Raw genomic sequence first — 20187 nt, 5'->3', positions numbered from 1 at the left:
ATAATAATCAAAGGCAAACGAAGTGATGAACCTGAAACTTGCAATAACACTATTCTCATTAACTAACATAACAAAATTATAAATTCTATGTACTATAGTTTTAATTAAAAATTCCTTTGTTCTTCAACATTACATAGTTACTCTCATTATTAATATTACTGGAGGAACGGGGGTTTGGCGTAAAACAAACAACAATCTAAAAGTTCAATATTAACAAATATATTTGACTACATTATCATTAAGGATTTCTGTTCAAACAAAGATACAGATGAGTAGCACACTGGAAGATGATTATCAGTGATATCTGTTGAACCAGTATCTAGATTATATAAGGAATCCCTGCACATCAACAAACCACCAATTTTTAAAGGGTCAAAAGTACACAACACAGGTTAATTCACAAAGGAGACTGAGAAGTATATGGAGAAAGGTTTGACATCAACTGTTAAGATTAATAAAAAGTTTAAAAGATACTACTTTACACACCAATGGAATTTGGTAAGATTTAGAGAGTGAATAAAAGGAAGGGTGAGTGAGGATATGGGGAGACAGGATCTCTCATGCACTATTAGCAAGAGGTTATAACATTTACAGCCATTCTGGAGACCAGGTAATACTTCATGTATCCTCTGAGATCGTACTCTCACTTCTAGGGTTTATATTTAGAGGAAACCCTTGTCAGAATAGACAGACACGAGACATGTATGAAAATGTTCAACATGGTACTGTTGGTAACAGGGAGCTGGATGTGACTTAGGGGGAATAATAAGTAAATAATAATAATACAAGGGGGAATTATAAGTAAAATTAAGAGATACTATGGAATACTAAAAAGCAGTGAGCTACTTTACATATCAGGAATAGACATAAAACAATGTTGCATGAAAAAGGTTAACAACAAAATGACAACAATCCGTTAGACTATTTATACATATGTACACTATACTAATAGTCTCTAAGAACTTATAAACACATTACAATGGCTGTGTATTAGGGGAAAAGAGAATAAGACAAAAACTGAAAGGGGGAAAACATAATTTAAAAAAAAACAACAAGATGGGGCCTTTGTGTATACTACTAATGACAATAAGCTGTGAGCCAAGGAGCATAATTAACTGAACTATATGTACCTGAATTAAAAATAGTAAACAAAATTATATATACCATATTTTTATTTTGCCTTACAAAGAAGCAAGATACTTAAGTAGCTGAATTTAGTACTCACTTACATGCTTATAAAATTAACTTGTAAACAACATATTCTGTTCCGTTCCTCTACACCTTCTTTCCTTAACCACCTTTACCTATCCTAAAAACATGTGGTGTGATTTCTCTGCACTCTCCCAAGTTTTCGATTTAATGAAAATCAGAATACACTCATAGATGTGCAGCACATAAACATCATTCGTTACGTATAACAGACATTAAAAAGTTTAGCGTTCTATTAGAAAATTATTTCTACTTTATTTTCATTAAATATGATTTTCACTGTTAATCACTTCATACTGTAGTATGATAAACACCACAAGAGGGAGCTTTGGGTACAATCAAATACTCTACCTACTAAACATTAATATATGCAGAACACAAACATAGTAATACTCTATGAAGAAGACCAAAGAACCAAAGGGATGTTACGTTTTAGCTGGGCAAACAGGGCATACAATCCTAGATAGATAAAAGTGGCCTGTGAAGTACAGCACAAATTCTAAATAAGTAACATTATGGAAATTACGACAGAGAGTGATCAGTCAGGTTAGGATTATCAGGCAGCACTTTCTATAGGAGGTAAAAATCTGAGCTGAGCTTGGAAGACTATGGATCACTGATGATGGTAGGACAATCAATAAAAGTGAGTATCACACAGGAGGCATAAATAAGTTAAGAAGTAAAGAGAAAAGAAAAATCAACTTAATTCAAAATAAACATCTTGACAAGATAATTAACAAGAATACATAGGAAATAAAACATGATCCCTCCCCATCAGGAATTACTGCCAGGAATTACAGTACACTTACAGAGAAAAAAGACAAGGGATATAAATTTCGCAACAAAAATAAATCAACACCATAGTTAGCTATGAAGTTAATGCTACTGAATCAATTAATCATAATATGAACTGTTCAACAGGTAAAAGCACAACAATAAACTTGCCCCCAAGTTTATTCTATGTGGTTGATACAGATGGGGTTGGTAGGAGTTGGTAAATTTCTACCTTACCTCTTTTATTAAAGGAAAAATACAGAAATAATAATGATGATAGAAATACCCATGTACCTTAATTTGTATTTTGTGTCCTACTTCTTCAACTAGATCATTATATGCACACGAACTAGTTTTGATTGGTAGCAAATGTTTGTCAAGATTCTATGAGGAAGATAACTATTTATCTGATAACTAGTTATTTGAGTTTTTATTTCTCTTGGATTCACCAAATCTACAAACAAAGTACTCTACAACTATATGAATGATTAGTAAAGTAAATGTTTTGATTTGGATATTTTATTACCTTGTCTGAGTCATTACACAGTTAGCAAAACTAAATTTATCTTTGTTTAAAACTATGAAGTCCAGATTTCAAGTGTTCCTTTATTTTTGTCTCTCAGAAAACTACCATTTTTTTTTTTACTTGCTTGTTACTTACTTCATCCATCTTCATACATGTGCCAAAATCTGCTAATTTTAGATGTCCATGTTTATCCAAGAGCATGTTGTCAGGCTTCACATCTCTGTGAATTAAACCCATGGAGTGTATGGCATCCAAAGCAAGAACAACTTCAGCAGTATAAAATTTGGCCCATTTTTCAGGTACATCATAGTTACTCATAAGGTTTACAAGGTCTCCACCAGGCATGTACTCCATTACCATGTACAGATACTTATCATCTTGAAAGGCACAAAAGAGCTGGAAAACAAAACAAGAAGGAAAAAAAAAATTTTAATTTAAAAAAAGAAAAGAAATGAAAGAACGAAAGAGAAAGAAAGAAAACCAAAACCATTAAGAGAACAAAACCCCAAAGCTATTACTGCTATTGAAAAAGATAAATTATTGTATAACCAAAACAGCATTAAACTTTAGGAAATCTGTGATTTTAGATTTGGACATCTTTAATGAAAAAACCGCTATCCAATAAAACTTTTATATGGGTATCTTCTTCATGCTTACTTAAAAAAAATGCATAAATGTATCATTTTCCCTCTCAGAGAATACAGGAATCTATTTAAATAGAAATATTTTAAAAGAGAAACAGATTAAGAATGAGGAACATAAAAGGTGAAAGAATGACAAAAGAACAGATAATAAAAAAAAAAAGCCCAGCTTTCTGAAAACAAAACAAATTACTGCACATAACTCACAATGAAGAGAGCTGAGGAAGCAGGAGAGGTTTAGAAAAACCTAAAATGCCAGATTCAGTAGATGTAAGAGGGAATAAGTCCCATACCACTGGGAAGAGTAATTCGTAGCCACATTTGGAACTGGGCCTTCTCCTCTCTTCCCTTCCCCATCATCTTGCTCATAATCAACAGTAAGTGGCAGTGATACCTGCACTCAGACTAAAGCAGTGGCACTGGGACCAGAGAAATAGGACACCAAGCTAGGTTGCTACTGATCCCCTGGAGAGACAAGAGAAACCACAAATTCAGAAGGAAAGGTATCTGTACATTCCACCCAACGACATGTCCCACCCCTCCTGAAAGCAACCAATGTAAACAGAAAAGATTTCCACAAATAGGAAAAAGAACAAAACCAAGAATCAACATTTCAGAAAAATCAGTATCATGAAATAGAGGCAAAGCAATTCAAGAAACAGAAAGTTAACAGTCAAGGAAATGCTTAAAATAGGACAAACTAAGAACAGCTTTAAAAATGTAAAAATCAATACCCTCAAAAGAGTAACAAGCCACAGCAATTAAACAAGAGGATGATATGGGGAAAAAACCTGAAGCTTTGGAATTAAATATACAACTGATGATAAGAGAAAAACAAATTACAGAGCTTGAAAACTGAGCAAAGTAACTTTCTCTGAAGACACTGAAGGATTCGGAGATGAAAAACAGAGCAAAGATAGCAAAGCTCTGACATCTAAAAGCAGTCTGGAAGAGAGAAAATAAACCAGAAGAAAAAGAAAAAAAAGAAATAGCAAACAAAAACTTCTAGAAATGAATAAAGTCAAAAATCTAAGATTGAAAGATCTCAAATGAAACAAGAGAGAAACTAAGACAGTCAGTGCTAAACTCTCAGAAATCCAGCAGAAAAATTCTAAAAGTTTCCAAAGACAAAAAGTACCTTATGTACAAAAATGTAAATCATATTGTCAACAAACATCTCAGCCAGCACAGAATACAAAAAACAGAGCTGTATCTTCGAAACTTTGAAGGAAAATAATTTTGATCCTAGAATACGGCAGTTTAAAAAAAATCAATACGATGGCAAAATAAATATGTATTACATCATTCATATTCTTAGAAATCTGATAACAAACCACTTCTGAAAGAATTGTTCAAGGATATAGTTCGACACAATGAATAAATCCAAGTAAGAGAATTACGAGATACATAAGAAAAAGTGACAAATAAAGAATCCAGAAAAGCTTATTACTGACATAAAATTAAATATTTATTTGAGAGAGTCAAGCCAAAATCAGAATAATTTTAAAATGGAAGGTGGTGAGATGCAGGGAAGGAAGGGACGAAAAGGCATAAGGCTGGTTACCAAATTGAGAAAGTGTGTGTGTGTGTGTGTGTGTGTGCGTGTGTGTGTGTGTGTGTGTGTGTGTGTGTGTGTGTGTGTGTGTGTGATGCTATTAACTCTAAATGATAAAAGGAAAGATGTATACAAATGGAGAGACACTCATGTTCCTGGATAGAAAGACAATAGTATAAAGATGGCAATTCTCTCCAAATTGATCCACAGAATCAATGCAAACTCTATATCCCAGCAAGTTTTCTTTCCAGAAATTAACAAATTGATTATAAAATTTCTATGGAAATGCAAATAACCCAGAGGAGCCAAAACTATCTTACAACAGAATAAAGCAGGAGCACTTATACTTCCCAATTTCAAAACAAAACTAATGTTTTCAGGACAGTACTGGTATGGTATAAGGACAGACATACAGATCAATGGAACAGAAGTGACAGCCTAGAAATAACCCTTATGTCTATAGGTCAAGAGTTTGTTTTTTTTTTTTAACAAAGGTGCCAGAGTAATTTAGTGGTGAAAGAACAGTCTTTTCAATAAATGGTGCTTGAACAATTGGATATTCAGAGACAAAAATATGAACATTTTTAGATCCCTACTTCACATCATACTCAAAAACTAACTCAAAGTAGATCACAGGACTAAATTTAAGAGTTAAAACTAGAAAAATCTTATGAAAAAACATAGGAGAAAAATCTTTTATCACCTTGGATTAGGCAACGATTTCTTCTAACACCAAAAACACAATTGACAAAATGAAAAACTAACACGTAAGATTTGATCAAAATAAGAATTTTCTGGCTTCAAAAAATCCTATTAAAAAATGAAAAGACAAATCACAGGTTGGAAAAAATACTAACAAGTGATATATATAATAAAATACCTAGACTACATAAAGGACTCCTACAACTCAACAATAAGACAAGTAACAATTTTTTAAAGGGCAAAAATGTGAATAGACATTTCACCAAAGAAGATATATGAGTGGTCAATAAGCACATGAAAAGATGGTAGTCATTGGGGAAATTCTAATTAAAACCACAATGAGATCCCACTTTATACCCACCAGAATGGCCATAATAAAAATGACAGAAAACATCAACTGCTGGCAAGAATATGGAGAAACCGGAACCTCATCTATGCTGGTAAGAACGTAAAATGGCACAGCCACTTTGGGAAACAGTTCGGCAATTTCTTAAAAAGTTAAACATAAATTTCCCACATAACTAAGAATTCCAGTCCCAGGTACCTACCCAAAAGAAATGAGGTATGTCCACAGAAGACTTGCATGCAAATGTTCACAGCAGCATTATTCACTATTTATAATAGCCCCAAAGTGGAAACAATTCAAATGTCCATCAAATGGTAAGTGGACAAACATAATAGGGTATATCCACATACTCCTTCCACCTCAACTGGGTATACAATTCTGATGCCAAGCACCTAGAGTTAGCATCACATACCACAAGCTAAGAGGCCAGTCTTTCACAAGACCCTCACTTCAGACATCAGCTGTCCTTCCGTACTTTGGAAGTCCCCAAGACACCAGCATTTCTGATTAACTAACTTCAAATTCTGGAGTTCCCATGACCCACTCAGGTTCGATAATTCACTGGGTTGACTCAAAGAATTCAGGAAAGCACCATACATATGATCAAAGTTTTACTGTAAAGGATACACATAAGGTGAGGTCTGGGAGGGAACAGAGCTTCTGCAACTTCTCCTTGTGGAATCAGGGTGAATCACCATCCCAGTACACCAATGTCTTCACCAACCAGGAAGCTCCATTGAGTGTCAATGTCCACAGCTTTTATTAGGGTCTCATTATATAGGCATGATTAATTAAATCATTGGCCATGTGATTAAACTCAATTTCCAACCCGCTTCCAGTACCCCAAAGGCTGGAAGGCTGAAAGTCCCAATCCTCTAATCACATGCTCATTCTTTCTAACGATCAGTCCCCATCTCATCCAAAAGTTATCAAAAAGCCACCAGGAGTTGTCTCATTAGCATAACAAAGACACTCTTAACACTAAGGAAATCCAAGAGCTTCTGAAACTCTTGTGCTAAGAACTGGGGACAAACACCAAATACATTGTTGATTAAACCACATACAATGGGCTATGCTATTCAGCACTAAAAAATGAAATACAAGACATGCTACAATGTGCATGAACTTCAAAAATAGTATACTAAGGGAAAGAGACAACATGTTGTATGATTCCATGTTTCTGAAATGTCCAGAAAAGGCAAATTATGGAGACAGAAAGCACATTTGTGGTTACCTGGGACTGGAGGGGAATGGGAAATGACCGTAAGTAGGTATAACTGATCATTTGGGGACGATGAAATATTCTAAAAATCAGGTTTTAGTGATGGGTACACAATTCCATAAATTTCCTAAAAATCATTTAATTGTACAAGTTGACCACAAACAATTTAATTATTCGTAAGAGACGAAAACTGGAAACAACCCAAATGTCTATGAACAGATGAACAGGATAAACAAACTGTCATATATCCACACAATGGAATACTATTACGCAATAAAAAGAAATGAACTACTGATATATCGCATCACGGATAAATCTCAAAACAATTTTGTCGAAGAAAGCCAGATGCGATGGGATTAAAGTTTGATTGAACACTGCAGAAAAAAGATCAGTGAACTTAAAGACATAGCAGGGGTCCCCCTGCCCGCCGCGGGCCACTGACTGATATCAGTCCACGGCCTGTTAGGAACCAGGCCGAATAGCGGGAGGTGAGCGGGCGGGCAGGTGAGTGAGCGAAGCTTCACCTGCCGCTCCCTATCGCTCGCAGCACCGCCTGAACCATCCCCTCCACCCACACCCCATCCGTGGAAAAACTATTTTCCAAGAAACCAGTCCCTGGTGCCTAAAAGGTTGGGGACTGCTGAAACATAGCATAAAAACTATACAAAATGAAGCACACCTGAAAAACAAAAACAGAAACAGACTGAGGAAAGAAAAGAAACAGTATCAGTTACCAATGGGACAACATCAAGCAAATTACATATGTGTAACTGTAGTCTGAGAAAGGGGTTGAGGGGTAAATGGATGGAAAGTGAGACAGAAAAAATATTTGAGAAAATAACGGTCAAAATTTTCTCAAACTTGGTAAAATCTGTAAACCCACAGGTCTAAGAAGCTAGTCAGGGTTCATATCCAAAATAAAAACAATTCCTACAAATTTTTTTATTCAATCAATTGACAGACAACGTAATGGGAAAATGAGCAAGAGACTTAAACAGGCATTTCACAAAAGAGAATATTCAACTATGAAAAGGTAGTAAATCTCACCAATAAACTGGAGTAACCTGGATAAGAGATATTCAATGGTTTCACTTACATAAAGTTCAATAAACAGGAAAAATATAGTTTCTGAGTGCTTGTTTAGGTGGTATACTGGAAAGAAAACAATGAAACAATTACTAATAAAGCCAGAAGAACGTTTATTCTGGGGGGAACACATGGAGGTAGTGACTGGGAAAGAGCACAAGGGGACTTAACAGAGTACATACTGGAAATGTTTATTTTTGACCTGAGTTGTGAATACATGGGTGTTTGCTTTGTAATTAATCATTCTGCTGCTTTTTAGGTACTTTTCTATGCATGTTACAAATAAAACCATTTTTTAAAAAAATAAGCAGAATTCAAAGAGAAACATAACTTCAAATGAGTTTATAGGTATCTCTCCTTATCCTCTCATTACCCAATATTCAAACAGAAATATCTGTATTGGAAAATAAGGACTGACAAAGTCAGGAAGGTAAAGAAACTAGAAAAGAACAATATAAACCCAAAGAAAACAGTAGCTAGAAAAAAAAAATTTAAGCAGGAAATAACTAAAAAGAAAGCCTAAAAGGTATATTTTGTAAATAAAACGAAAAACACATTAAGACCAAAAAGTTTACAAATATGCCATTCAACAGAAAAGTGAAAAAGACAGAGTCACAGAAATATAAACGAACTCAAGAAATTAAAAAACCTGACTCAGTCAACAATCATATGAAAAATTAAAAGGTTGGTAGAAGATCCAGTTGGGAAGGAGGGAGGGAGAAATTTAAACACAGGAGTGGCATAAATTAATTTTAGGATAGCAGCTATCTCTCAGAAGAAAGGCAGGGAAAAAAGATTGGGCCAGAGAACAAAAAGTATTTCAATCATTTTGCTGTACAGCAGAAACAAACACAACATTGTAAATCAACTATATTTCAATAAAATAAATATTTTTAAAAAGTATTTCAACAGTTCTTCAAAATTAGAAAATTAAAATTAAGTATGGTAAAATTTGCTAAATGTGTGTAAGACTGAAACCAAAGAAAGTTTCCAGATGCCTTATTTGTTAGACAAGCAAGAAAAGCTACTTACCAATGGTGAATACTTAAATTGTGTTTGGTTTTGCATCAGCTGAAGAAATGTGTCTAGAGATAATCAACTTTAAGACGAAATCTTTCAGCAACAACAGTTGCTCAAAGATTTGAGAATACTGGGAGCAATATTAATCACCAATTTTAAAACAAATGATTTCACGTGTTTTTCCTTGACTCTTGATGAGTCAACAGATATTATTAATACTATTCAGTAGTTACTGTTTATTGGAGGGGTGCCAAGTTTGAAGTTGAATACAGGATTAGCCTCTATGAACAGTCCACATAGATCAACTACAGACAAAAATACTTTAAAAGAAATTGAGCAAACATTAATTCAGTACAACCTGAAGTAATACCTGGTAAGGTGTGTTACAACAGATGCTGGTAAAAATATATGTGGAACAGAAAAAGGCTTAGTTGGACAAATTTACAAAGCTTGTGAAAATGTATGCTGTTCAAAGTCTATGGTTATTTTTCATAATATTGATCAATAGGTACAGTGTGGAAAATATATTTGAATCTCATGTGTTAATAAATAAGTAGTATTGATGGTGTTATTTGCTCTTGTTGACTTAACCATCACCATCAGTTCTATGAATTTTTGCCAGAAATAGAAGCTGAATATCCTGACTAACCCTGCTACACAGCAGTTCAATGGCTTAGCAGTGGTAAGGTTCTACTGCAATTATTTGAGCTCAGAGATGAGACTGAAATTTGTCTGATCAAAATCACCCTCAACCACTATGACTGAACTGAACAGCTTTGGAAATTAGCTTTAGCTGCAACTTGATAATGTTTCTTAATACCTAAATGACCTAAAATGGCAAGGCAAAACAGCGCTATATGCAAAACTTATTCTATGACACAATCATTTTTATGACAACTAACATCAAGCTACTGTATATACTTTCCCATGCTATCAAAATCAAAACAATACATGAGATCTCTATTTCTACACAAATTTGCAGTGGATATACTTTCTGATCTCAGACTACAATCTCACAGTTCCAGCAGCATTTTTTGGACATGAATGTAAGTGCAAAGGAAATATCCATTAAAAAATCCATTTGAGCTTTACAACTGAGAAGCTTCTACCCAACCTTCAATTGGAATTGATTAATCTGCCATGGAATGACAGTGCTAAAAGGTAAACATCAAGAGAAGAATTTAACAGAATTCTATAAACGCCTTCCAAGTGACAGATATGCTCAATCAAAACCACGTACTCAAGGTCAACACCAAGAGTCACAAATGGTAGGTTAGTATGTACCCTTGATATGATGTGATGAAAATGGCACTTTACTTCTGTAGTTTTTCTCTCAAAAACCCATAACCCTGGTCTAAATAATGAGGAAAACATCGAATTCCAGTAACAGAGCATACACAGCCTACAATAAAACTGAGAAGTATTCTCAAAGCTATAAAGGTCATCAAAAACAAGGAAAGTCAGAAACTGTCACAGCCAAGAGGAGCCTAAGAAGATATGATAACTAAATGTAACATGCTATCCTGGTTGATCCTGGAACAGAAAAAGCACATTAGGCAAAAACTAGGAAAAATCTGAATAAATTATGGACTTTAGTTACTAATAATATATCAATATGGGTTCATTCATTGTAACAATGTACCTTACTAAAGCAAGATGTCAATAATAGGGGAAACGGTACAGGGGGTATATGGGAGTTCTCTACTATCTGCTCAATTTTTCTGTAAATTTTTAAAACTGTCTTTAAAAATAAAGTCTACTGATAAAAAATAAATCATATGCTGGTGGATAATAGTATTTAGCAGTAACTAGCTGTGTGAAAACATATTTTCTGATAAGACAAATATATAAAATCTTTTTATACATCAGTATTAATAGAACATCTACAATCGATTTTGATAGGAACACTAATTGTGAACCCCAATTTTGCAAACTGTTATTGCCTCAGAAAATAATTTCATTCTTCTCCCTAACAGACCTGTATTTTTTCAATTGTATTATTATATTTTGAATTTCATCAATAAAAAATTTGTACAAATTTGTTTGCTTGTTATGTAAGTACCTATATAATATCTTTGATTTTGCCTCTTGGGCCACAAAGCCTAAAATATTTACTATCTAGCTCTTTACAAAAAAAAGTTTGCCAATTTGTGGTGTGACTGAAACAAGACTGGCCATGACTGCTGTTGAAGCTGAGTGAACAATACATGGGGATTCAATATACTTTCTTTCTTCTTTGGGATATGTTTGAAATGTATCATGATAAATTTTAAAAATTAAAAAATATATCATTAAATACACTGACATTTTTCCTTGAAAGATCTGCAAACAAGTTCAAACAAGCCTCATGGAATGAATAGTTTCTACTTTATTATATAAACTGTACCAAAGCTCAGAAAAAAGTGGTGTGCTTTTCAACTGTGTCTGTTAGGGTGATCTCACTATGATATGAAAACCAACCAGAAGAGCCTATGTTAAAAATAAATTAAATTAAATTAAAGGTCATATGTCACTTATGCAAATAGATGGATAATTACTTAAAATGTAAGTAAGTCAAATTTGGTATTCTATTGAAAATATCATATTACAGCAAATAGCACTTACTTTAGATTTTACACTACCCTGAAATTTATTTTTTGTGTGTACTATAATAACAGATTAAGCAAGAAAACCATCTCAAAAGATGCTGAAGGAAACATTTCAAATACTTTAACATTACTCCTGATAAAAAATATTTGATAAGCTAAGAACAGATGGGCAGGCCAAATCCTTTACTGTCTTAACCAGAAAGCTTCAGCAAACATCAGATTTAATAGTTAACTATCAGAGCTCTACCCACTGAAGTTTTAAAAAAAAAGATAAGGATGAAAAATTTCTACTATTCAATGCTACACTGAAAGACTGAGCCAATTTTATTTTTTTCTGTATATCTACATTTTTTTTCTGAATATCTACATATTTTAAAAATTATTTTCTTATACGTAAGTTTCTTCTGATCTTATTTTGGGGAAAAAAGTAATACGGCTTTACTGAAGATCAATCTCTATACAAAGAGACTTACTCTTATTGTTATGGGAAGACCTAATAGTTCAAAATAATAAAAACAACCCCCCCCCAAAAAAAAGCCTACCAATTAAAGCAATGCAAGTCAAAATTTTAACTGTATTTTTTAACAGAATGAAAGGCTGATTCTAACTTTATAGAGAAAAATTTTAAGAACTGCCAAAAAACTATTATAAAAGGAGAATAATGAGAGAAGACATGCCCTACCAGATACCAAAATAAATGAAAAACTACAGAAATTAAAACAATGATTTTAGTGTATAAACCAATAACAAATCAAAGTAATGGCAAACAATCCAAAAGAGAAATTCATGTGTATACATGAATACACATGAATGATATACAGGACCTTTCATTTAGCTTGGGGAAAACATGGGCTTTTCCACAAATGGCACTGGGGAAATTGGCTACTCATTTGGGAAAAAGAAATCCTACTTCATAATAAAAATAATAAATTCCTAGTGACTTAGAAACAGAACATCCCCCCTAAAAAAGTAAAAATATAAAAAGTTAAATAAAGTGCAAGAGAATATTTTTATAATCTTGGGGATTATAAACTCCCCATCTTAGGGATGGGGATGGTGTTGCCAGCAAAAATTAAAATATGCAGTCTACAGATTTGACTACATCTAAATTTAAAAACTCAGTAAACAACAGACAAGTAGTAGTCCAAGAGAATATATTTCCAACATATATAACAAAGGATTAATATCCATAATGTATTAACATTCTAACAAACCAATTTTAAAAAAGCAAAACAACACATTAGAAAATGGGATAAGCAGTGGAGAAGGAATACAAATTACTAATAAGCATATGAAATATGCTGAACCTCATAATAAAAAAATGCAACTTAACACAATAACATCTTATTTCTCAAGGATGCAACAAATAAAAATTTAAAACAATTACAATATGCAGCATTTGCTAAAAATTTAGTGAAATAAAACATCTACTGGATAATTAGAGTGTAATATAAACTTGTAAAAAAACTTTCTTTACAAGGCAATTTGGCAATATCAAACAAAATGTCCAATGTGTACACCATATGTCCTGACAATTCCAATGCTAGGAATCTTTTCTAAAGAAATATTCACACATGTACAAAAGATGGACCTACAAGCAAGGTTAACTCCATGTGAAGGACAGAAAATGTACAAGACAGGTCTGGAACACTCTGTTATGTATCAAGACGGCAAGCTAGCTATCGAAGACTAACTAAGGCTCTGTCAAAAGGACTCAGTGCCAACCTGAACATGATCACTGCTAAAGGTGTCACAATTTGAGTATGAATAAGATAAAGGACTGAAACACATCAAATAGGTTTTAAGTCCATGAGTTTAAACTGATACTTCTCCCAAAATTGGTCACCTTTGAGGATAAAAGTAAACTAATCCCTTACTTTGAAAACTGGTAAATACAGGGAAAGAATAAAGTATTTATCCTGTCCTTCCTCTGTGACCTGTACTACTGGGTAACCAAGTAAATTCCTTACTTCACAGTCAAATAAAAGGCTGAATTAGGAATCCCAATAATGTGTTACATTATAGGTAATATGAGAATTTTCAAAAATTTTAATGTAGAATTTTTCCCCCTCTTCAAGACAAGCTGATTATTGTTCCTATTATGTAAATCATGAGAAAGAGTAGGTGGGGAACAATGGCATATTGGTAATCAATCCAATTCTTTATAAAGGAATTAAAAAAGAGAAAGTTGCAAGTAACACTTGCTTTTATACAACAATTATTACATGTCATGTCTATATAACATACTATTTTGGAAGATTAAACAAGTGTAATGAATCAGATCTTATTAAAAAATAACTGCACTGTCATTACGTGAATGAGATATAGGACTTTCAGCATGCAAAATCAATTCTTACAAATAATAAGCACTTATGAAAAGGGGAAATAAACTTAGAAAAGTTAGTATGCTTACCTGAACCACCCAGGGACTGTTGGCAAAGGCCATAATATCTCGTTCCTCCCAGAAAAAAGCAGAATCTGACCTTTTTATCATTTCAAACTTACTAAGAAGCTTCATAGCATAAACTTTCTGTGATGCCTTATGACGAACCTGTTGATTTTTCAAAACACAAGAATTAATTCTTTCATTTTATGAGAAAATGGTGAACAACAGATCATACTATAATGCTGTTCTTAAAGACTTTAGTTACAAAACAAAATGATCCTTAGCTAACTAAGTAAAAACATAACATTTTTAATGAAAGAGAGGAGAAAATTCCCCACAGCCTAAATATTTCATGAAATATACAATACCTTTAAATGCTAGATTCAATATATAACTACCTCATTTCATCTAAATAAAACTGAATTCATGAAGCTTCATTCCCTCATGTTAATTAAGCTAACCAATTTTAAGAATAAGATGTTGTTAAATGAGAAACTTGTAAGATATATACATGTATCCATCACGATTTGACCATAAGAACCTAATAAATTTAGATATCAAGGGTTATTTGTTAAGTCATCCTTATTTCTTCCTAGATATCCTACTTAAAAGTTTATTTTTTTAAGGGAAAAACTACCAATAATATGGTTATTTGATCAATTCTTATCTTCTTCATTAGACTGCTAATTCCATAAAGGCAAGGACAGTGTCCATTTTTGACCATCATTTAAATCCTAGAATATAACATAGCAAACTCTACCACAGAGCCAATAAATATTTAATGAATGATAAAAGTTAACACCTACTGGATAATTAATAATAAATAATAACTGCTAACATTTATACTTGGATATCTAGTAGGATGACCAAAACTGAACTCCAAAACTTCACCCCTGAATTTATGTCTCCTATAGTCTTCTCTATTTTAGTAAATGGCATCCTCATTCTTCTAACTGCTCTGGCTAAAAACCTCTGGCTCCTCTTTTTCTCATATAGCTCATAAAAACTCATCAGTAAATCACATCAGTCTTACCTTCAAACAGTTTCAGAATCCAACCATTTCTAACTACCTCCACTGATACCACCCTGGTCTGACATTTTTTACAGGCATACCTTGTTTTATTGCACTTTGACTTATTGTACTTTGTAGATATTACATTTTTTACAAACTGAATGTTTGTGGCAACACTGTGTCGAGCAAGTCTGTTGGTGCCATTTTTCCAATAGCATTTGCTTACTTCATGTCTCTGTGTCACATTTTGGTAATTCTCACAATATTTCAGACTTTTTCATTGTCATTATTACATTTGTTACAGTGATCTGTGATCAGTAACTGTTCTGGGGTGCCCCAAACCATGCTCATATAAGACAGCAAACTTAATCAATAAATGTTTTATGCGCTCTGACTGCTCCATTGACCTGCTGTTCCCCTGTCTCTTTCCCTGATCTTGGGCCTCCTTATTCTCTGAGACACAACAATATCGAAATTAGGCCAATTCATGATCCTACAATGGCCTGTAGGTGTTCAGATGAAAGGAAGACTCGCACATCTCTCATTTTAAAGCAAAAGCTAGAAATGATTAGACTCAGTAAGAAAGGCATGATGAAAGCCAAGAGAGGTTGAAAGCTAGGCCTCTTGCGCCAGTTAGCCAAGTTGTGAATGCAAAGAAAAAGTTCTTGAAGGAAATTAAAAGTGCTACCCCAGTGAACACACAAATGATAAGAATGCAAAACAGCCTTATTGCTGATATGGAGAAAGTTCAGGTCTGAATAGAAGATCAAACCAGCCACAACATTCCCATAAGCCAAAGCCTAATCCAGAGCAAGGCTCTAACTCTCTTCAATTCTATGAAGGCCGAGAAAGGTGAGGAAGCTGCAGAAGAGAAGTCTGAAGCTAGCAGAAGTTGGCTGCCCGTGAACTTTCCCCATAATGTCAAAGAGCAAGGTGAAGCAGCAAGCGCTAATGTAGGAGATGCAGCAAGTTATCCAAAAGATGTAGCTGAGATAATTAACAAAGGTGGCTACGCTAAACAACATATCCTCTCTGTACATGAAATAGCCTTATACTGGAAAAAGAAGCCATCTAGGACTTTCATAGTTAGAAAGGAGAAGTCAATATCTGTCTTCAAAGTACAGGCTGACTCTCATGTTAGGAGCTAATGCAGCTGGTGACTTTTAAGTTGAAGCCAATGCTCCTTTACCATTCCGAAAATCCTAGGGCCTGTAAGAATTATGCCAATCTACTGTCTATGCCTTATAAACGCAACAATGAAGTCTAGATGACAGCACATCTGTTGCCAACATAGTTTACTAAATATTTTAAGCCCATTGGGGAGACCTATGCTCAGAAAAAAGATTCCTTTCCAATTATTATTTCTCATTAACAATGTACCTGGTCACCCAAGAGCTCTGATGGAGATGTACAATGATATTAATGTTGTTTTCATGCTTGCTAATACAACATCCATTCTGCTGCCCATGGATCAAAGAGTCATTTCAACTCTCAAGTCTTATTATTTAAGAAATACATTTTGTAAGGCTATAGCTGCCATAGACAGCAATTCCCCTGATGGATCTGGGTACAGGCAACTAAAAAGTTTCTGGAAAGCATTCACCACTCTAGATGCCAGAAGGACATTCGTGATTCAAGGGAAGAGGTCAAAATATCAACATTAACAGGAGTTTGGAAGAAGTTGATTCCAACCCTCATGGACGATTTTGAGGGGTTCAAGACTACAGTGAAGGAAGTTACTGCAGACATGGGGGAAACAGACTCATTGTTCTCCACCCCAGAACTCGGTTTTCTTCTGAGAAGATACCATAACTTGCAATTTTTTGATGCTGTTTCCTTGTATTGTCTGAGTCCCATATTAGAATGTAAGCTCAACAAAGGTAGGGATTATCCAAAGAGGAAATAGCAAAGGTATGCCAGAGAGCAACTGCTACGGGGTTGATAACAAAACAGAGACACCAGATGTTAAACAGCATTGCAGGCACATTCAATTTCCAGCCAAATAAAGAGTGGAGTAACCTTGATGATTTCCTGCACATTGAGGTGAGACATCTTGGGAGAAAGAACCATGCTCTAAAGCAAGGCCTACTCTAGCACTACCTAACATAGCCTTGTAATACCAAACCCTAAAAGATCAAAAGGGGAGTAGAGTTTGGAGTCCTTAAAAGGACTTGGGAAACAACCTGGTCTTTAAACACATCTATATTTACAAAGTAAAAAACTAAGGCTCCAAAAGTTAAGGGTTATCAGCAAGTAACTGGACATCTTATTAAAATGAAAATCAACACTTGTCAAAGAAAAATAACAAAATTCAGAGTCTCTATCACATATCAAAAAGGATCTGTACATAATTTTAAAATTACCTGACAGGCAAAGAGGAAAATGTTGACTCATCATCAAGAAAAAAGCAGTCAATAGCAAACATCCCCAAAAGATGTTGGATTTAGCTAACAAATAGTTTAAATATTTCTTATAAATATGTCCAAAGACCTAAAAGACAGTATAAGACAGTATGTTAAAGAAAAAAAGGAAAAAATAGTATCAATGAGTGAACAGAAGTAAATACCAACAGAGAAATGGAAACTAAAAAAAGAACCAATTGGAAGTTCTATAACTGAAAAATAACTAAAATGGAAAATTCTTTGGAAGGACTTAACAGAGAATGGAGATAGAAGGACAGTCAGTGAACCTGAACATAAATCAATCTAGAGAATAAAGAGAAAAATGAATAAATGAAAATGAATAGAGACTTAAGGGCCTACAAGACAATTTTAAACAGTCTGAAATATGTGTAAATATAAACGGACTAAACACACAATTCACAGGCAGAGATTATGAGAATTAAAAAGCAAAACCTAACCTCATATATTTTAAATATAAGATCAAACAGGTTAAAAATAAAAAGATAGGAAAAGATACACCATGCAAACAGCAAGGATAAGAAAGTAGACAGAGCAATATCAATAACAAAGTAGACTTCAAGGCAAAGAGAAAAAAGGGATAATTCAGATAAAAGGAGTAATAATTCATCAGAAAGGCATTAAAAATTCTAAATATGTTCGTATCTAATAAATAAGCTTAAAAATTCATGAAGCAGGACTTCCCTGGTGGCGCAGTGGTTGAGAGTCTGCCTGCCAATGCAGGGGACACAGGTTCGTGCCCCAGTCCAGGAAGATCCCACATGCCACAGAGCGGCTGGGCCCGTGAGCCATGGCCACTGAGCCTGCACGTCCAGGCTCCACAACGGGAGAGGCCAAAGCAGTGAGAGGCCCGCGTACCACCAAAAAAAAAAAAAAAAAATTCATGAAGCAAAAATTGACAGAACTAAAGAAAGAAACAGGCAAATCCTAATTTCAGCTGGAAATTTTAACATCCCTTCTCAGTACTTTATATAACAAATAAATAAAACATCAATATGGATAGAAAGAAAACACAGCCCAGGATGAAAACTGCCTAATCAAATTATAATTAGAAAGGTTATTATATCAATGGTTTATATCACTTATTATTTTGAAATACTTTGAAATTTAAAGTATTTTAAAATATTTTGAAATTTAAAGTGTTTTGATACACTGTAACTTTACATGAAAAGAATCCTATATGCCAAGGGCCAAATAAGTTATGATGAGGGTCACAGATTATATCCATCTTCTATATTAAATTACTAAACTGGAAAAACAATTCCTTTGATTTATATGGTGTTATGCCATTTATAGAATGTTGAAAATAAATATATGGGAAAGCAATATGAAAACATGGGTGGGAGGGTGGGGGATTAGAGTATGAAGAACCCTAGTCTTAAAAGTAGAAATCCCTTCCACAGTAGATAGACCAGCTTCTTACTTAGCAAATTATCTCAAAGCAAATGCTCACTCCAGCAATGCTTTTAATAAAATGTTGTAGGTTTTTTTTAAAGTTTAAAACATTACTAAAAAGAGACAGCTAAGGTACTCTCTCTTCTGTATTTATGCCATTCTTCAAATGTTCACTTATTCTAAGAATAAATCGGATTTCAGTGTTATCTTAACTTCATTAGAAAAAGCAATCATATAACAGTAAAAGCCAATTAATTTATACCATAATATTATTTATGCTTGACTCAGACCATGACAAGAGTTTTAAGAATTCTGCTATGAAGAACAGCTATGAACAGAAACTAAAAGATATTTGTCAGCTAGTAGGAAAGAGTTAAACATTTATTTACGTTTAATCTTTTATATATGAATTAACAAAAACAAACCTAGAGAAAAGAGCCGTTCATTCAAATAAACAAAAACACAGGCATAAGATGATTTTCTGAACATGAGAAAAATGCCTGTTCTTGGTGCTTTATTCTTGGTGATTCTTTATGCAAAACTGTTTCCCTTTCTGTCCAAAATGCTTACAATAATCTAATATCAAAATTAGTTGTGTACATGTCTGCTTCATAAGCTCCTTTAAGAACAGAATACAATACAAACTTTCATTTGTGAGGCTGCCTAGTGGTTGGCACAATGCTGAATTATCCAATTTAACAAATTCAGCAAAATTATAGCTATGAGATCTATAAAACTTTTAATAAATAAAGACAATTTTGGTTAGATGTTCTAGGTAATGAGGCCTGAATTTCATTTAAACTACTGTAATAGAACACTTCACAGGCTCATAACACAAGAGTCAGGAACCACCAGCTTGTAGTCTTTGACTTTATCTACAGAACAAACAGTAAGAGGCAATAGTTGTATTCATGCCAAACGTCTGCCTCATACCTTAAAATACATTAGTACTAGTATTACAAAGTACTACAGTAAAGCACTGTTATTTTAGGAAAGCTGGTTTCCACTGACCTTCCTTGTGAGGATGTCTCCTTCTGAATGATTCTATTATAATCTTCCTCAGCATCTCTGTACGCTCCCCTTTGTTCTCTAGCTCTTTCTCCTTTATTCAATATGGATGGATAAATAGATATAGTAGCAATTCATTACAACAATGCAGAGAGTACTGCTTAAAAGCATGGATGTAGATGTCAACAAACCTGGGCAAAAGTCCTAACTATTTATGTACTATGTGGCCAATTCACTTAATCTCTCTAAATTTCACTGAATTCATCTACTTAAGAATCTCACAGAATTGTTGAAAAG

General features: G+C 33.9%; 1 protein-coding gene across 1 annotated transcript in view; it reads right to left on the bottom strand.

Moving 5' to 3' along the window:
• Window positions 1-20187, bottom strand: part of ROCK2 (Rho associated coiled-coil containing protein kinase 2) — a 137357-nt gene that overhangs the window by 52864 nt on the left and 64306 nt on the right. Inside the window, exons 4-5 of the mRNA XM_060168747.1 lie at window positions 14083-14220; window positions 2645-2905 (exon numbers count right to left, since the gene is read on the bottom strand). Coding sequence (XP_060024730.1) covers window positions 2645-2905; window positions 14083-14220 — 399 coding nt within the window. The remainder of the gene's footprint in view (window positions 1-2644; window positions 2906-14082; window positions 14221-20187) is intronic.

This window comes from Lagenorhynchus albirostris, chromosome 13 (genome assembly GCF_949774975.1).
Source record: "Lagenorhynchus albirostris chromosome 13, mLagAlb1.1, whole genome shotgun sequence".
NCBI classification, from domain to species: Eukaryota; Metazoa; Chordata; class Mammalia; order Artiodactyla; family Delphinidae; genus Lagenorhynchus; species Lagenorhynchus albirostris.
The sequence above is the reverse complement of the archived record's forward strand: the minus strand, read 5'-3'. Positions and strand labels throughout refer to the sequence as shown.